Source organism: Apis dorsata, unplaced genomic scaffold (assembly GCF_000469605.1).
Source record: "Apis dorsata unplaced genomic scaffold, Apis dorsata 1.3 scaffold_524, whole genome shotgun sequence".
In the NCBI taxonomy this organism is placed as follows: domain Eukaryota; kingdom Metazoa; phylum Arthropoda; class Insecta; order Hymenoptera; family Apidae; genus Apis; species Apis dorsata.
In genome coordinates, this window is record NW_006263747.1 from 178509 (window position 1) to 181497 (window position 2989).

A 2989-nucleotide genomic window follows, 5' to 3' on the forward strand; every position below is an offset into this window, starting at 1 on the left:
GGGACACGGAAGGAAATCCTCTACCGGTATAATCGGTGACAAATCGTTTCCATTACTCGGCGGAGAACTCGAAACCCTTTTTTCTTCTTTTCCCCTGCGCTTTATCCCTCGCGAATTATTATCCCTTCATCACGTGCGTGTCGCGCTTGCATCACCTTGTACATATCGCCTTCCCTTTTTTTGCCCTCGGGGAAGGAAACAGAGGAATCGTCAGTGGCACGCGGCGAGACGAAGATCGGTGCTACGACTAGATTCGTCGAGTTGTTGGCCACTATAGGCTCGTTCCTGCTAGTGCTCGTTACGTTGCCCTTCTCGCTCTGCTTCACCTTCAAAGTCGTGCAAGAGTACGAGAGGGCCGTCGTGTTCAGAATGGGACGGCTGAAAGGCGCCGCTTATGGACCAGGTAAACTGTAACATGTTCACCACGGTGGAAACAAATGGAAGAAAACGCGAATCTGATTGGTTAATTTGAAAGGAAACGCCTATTTTTTGTTTCTACCGTGGTATTTGTCACATATACTAATTCAGAGTATTCTAACATATCAATATAATATAAAAATTTCTTTTATTTCTCATAATATGTGTAGATTAACGATTTGTAATTACGATAGTTTAATTTATAAATGTAATTTCATATTCGAATAGTTAAAATAATAATTGTACGTATACGAATAAGCTAGATATACCATCAAGATAATTAATAGCTTAGAAAATATTTCAGTAGTGTAATGTCAACAAAGCGTCTGAAATGGGAAAGTAGGCGGTCCTAGCGAAGGATCCCTCTTGCCCCCTGTGCCCCTTCATCTTGCCCCTTCAACTTCTTTTCAACCGTGAACAGTACAGTTTTCTTTGTTTCTTATTCCAATTATTTTGTATCTAAACTTCGATGCATTAATCCAGAATATCGATATAATATAAAAATTTTTTCATTTCTCATATACACATAGATTAATTACGATTTGTAACGATAGTTTAATTTATAAATATAATTTTGTATAAATAGTTAAGATAATAATAATACATATACGAATAAGCTAGACAAATAAGCTACCATCAAAATAATCAATAGTTTAGAAAATAATTTCAGTCTTGTATGATTATCGATTTTGAATATTCGAATTGTAGTTCTTCTATTAGTATGCAGTGTGCGATGTCAGGATTGTCAACAGTCTAAAGCGGTGACTAAAGTGGGGATAGGCGGATCCCTCTTGCCCCTGCACCGTCTCGCATTAGTTCTTTCCACCAATAAACAGCATGAACTGAAGCAAACGTTTATTTTCACACACATTTTTGTTTCTACCATGGCATTTATTACATATACTAATCCAAGACGATCTCTATCTAAACCTTAATGCATTAAGCGTAGCATAGAAACCCAGAGTATTCTGACGTATCAATATAGTATAAAAATTTTTTTATTTCTCTATAACATGTACGAATAAATTAGTATCAAAAAATTTTTATATTATATCGATATTCTGGATTAATGCATCGAAGTTTAGAAGATACAATCGGAATAAGTAAACACAAAAAAAACTGTACTGTTTATTATTAAAAAGAATGGTCAAGATGGAGGCACAGGGGGCAAGAGGGATCCTTCGCTAGGACCGCCTACTTTTCCATTTCAGAAGCTTTGTTAACACACTATTGAAATATTTTCGAAACTATTAATTATTTTGATTCATCAAGATGATTAGATCGATGTCGAATTATAATATAATGCAGTATGCAGTGATAGACGAAACTTCTTTTCACCAGTGAACGATACTTCCATCGATCGAAACCGAAATTAACTTGCTCTTCGAAATCAACATTCTTCCTTATTTTTGATTTTTTCGATTCGCTCTCTCTTTTTTTTCTCTTTTCTTATATTTTATTTATCTATTACTACTCCGTAGGCACGTTTTTCGTGATGCCATGCGTGGACAACTGCGTGCGCGTCGATCTGAGGACGGTTTCGTTCGACGTGCCTCCCCAAGAAGTTCTCACCAAGGATTCCGTGACGGTGAGCGTGGACGCGGTCGTCTATTATCGCATAAAGGAACCGTTGAACGCCGTCATCAAGATAGCCAATTACAGGTACAAATACTTTCGATATTTTTTCCCCTCTCCCCATACGCGTATCCGAGCTTTACAAAGACAGAGAGAGAAAGAGATTTTTAATCCCTTACACATTATCATCCGTATGAAAATTTTGAACGATGGGGTAACGATAACCGCGTTTAGCCGTGTTTTTTTTCGCCGTTAACTCGACAAAATGAACGCGGTGCGCGGCAAGCGTGGTTAATGGGTAGTAGGCGAGGGGGTGGAGGAGGAAGCGGGCGAGGAAATGCGCGCTATCGCAAAAGAGATTTCATCCGCGTAATGCGAATGGTTGGCGAAAGGACCGGCGACAACTCGTTGAATGACTCGTAACATTTAGCTTCCTTCTATTTCTCTCTCTAGGAGACGAGGGACGAGAGAAACAACCGCGCTCGCAATTTTAATCCGAACCAGCGTTGAAAAACCAACGTGGGGGAAAAAGACGAACGGTCGAGAGAGAGAGATAGAAGAATCGAACTTAATTACGATTTTTCCACGCGATTGATATATATATATATACGCGAGGTGTAAAAATTTTTTATTATATATATTTTATATTATATTTATATTAGATATTTATTATATATTATATACTTTATATTATATAGAATTTATATCTCGATTACACGTAAACGCGAAAAAAAAGTGGAGAGGGAAGATGAAAAGGAAGGAGCATTCGACTTTAGATTAAGACGGCGTCTGGGGTAAGCGCCGAAATAGTCGAGGCGCGGGAAATTAATTAGGGATTCCTTGGGCGACCGGGGTTAATTAACGCGGACACCATTTTCTGAAATTTTAATTAGCATCACGGGACTCGTAGAGCGTCGTCCTCGTCCTCGTCCTCGTCCTCGTCGTCTGGAATCACCGATGCCGAAGAAAAATGCGAGAGAGAGAGAGAGAGAGAGAG

General features: G+C 38.9%; 1 protein-coding gene across 2 annotated transcripts in view; it reads left to right on the forward strand.

The window, feature by feature from the left end:
* Nucleotides 1–2989, forward strand: part of LOC102671764 (band 7 protein AGAP004871-like) — an 11593-nt gene that overhangs the window by 4639 nt on the left and 3965 nt on the right. The window contains exons 2-3 of one of the 2 annotated variants that reach the window (XM_031512857.1): nucleotides 196–403; nucleotides 1899–2079. In XM_031512857.1, coding sequence (XP_031368717.1) covers nucleotides 196–403; nucleotides 1899–2079 — 389 coding nt within the window. The remainder of the gene's footprint in view (nucleotides 1–195; nucleotides 404–1898; nucleotides 2080–2989) is intronic. The other variant, XM_031512858.1, reaches the window with a different exon arrangement.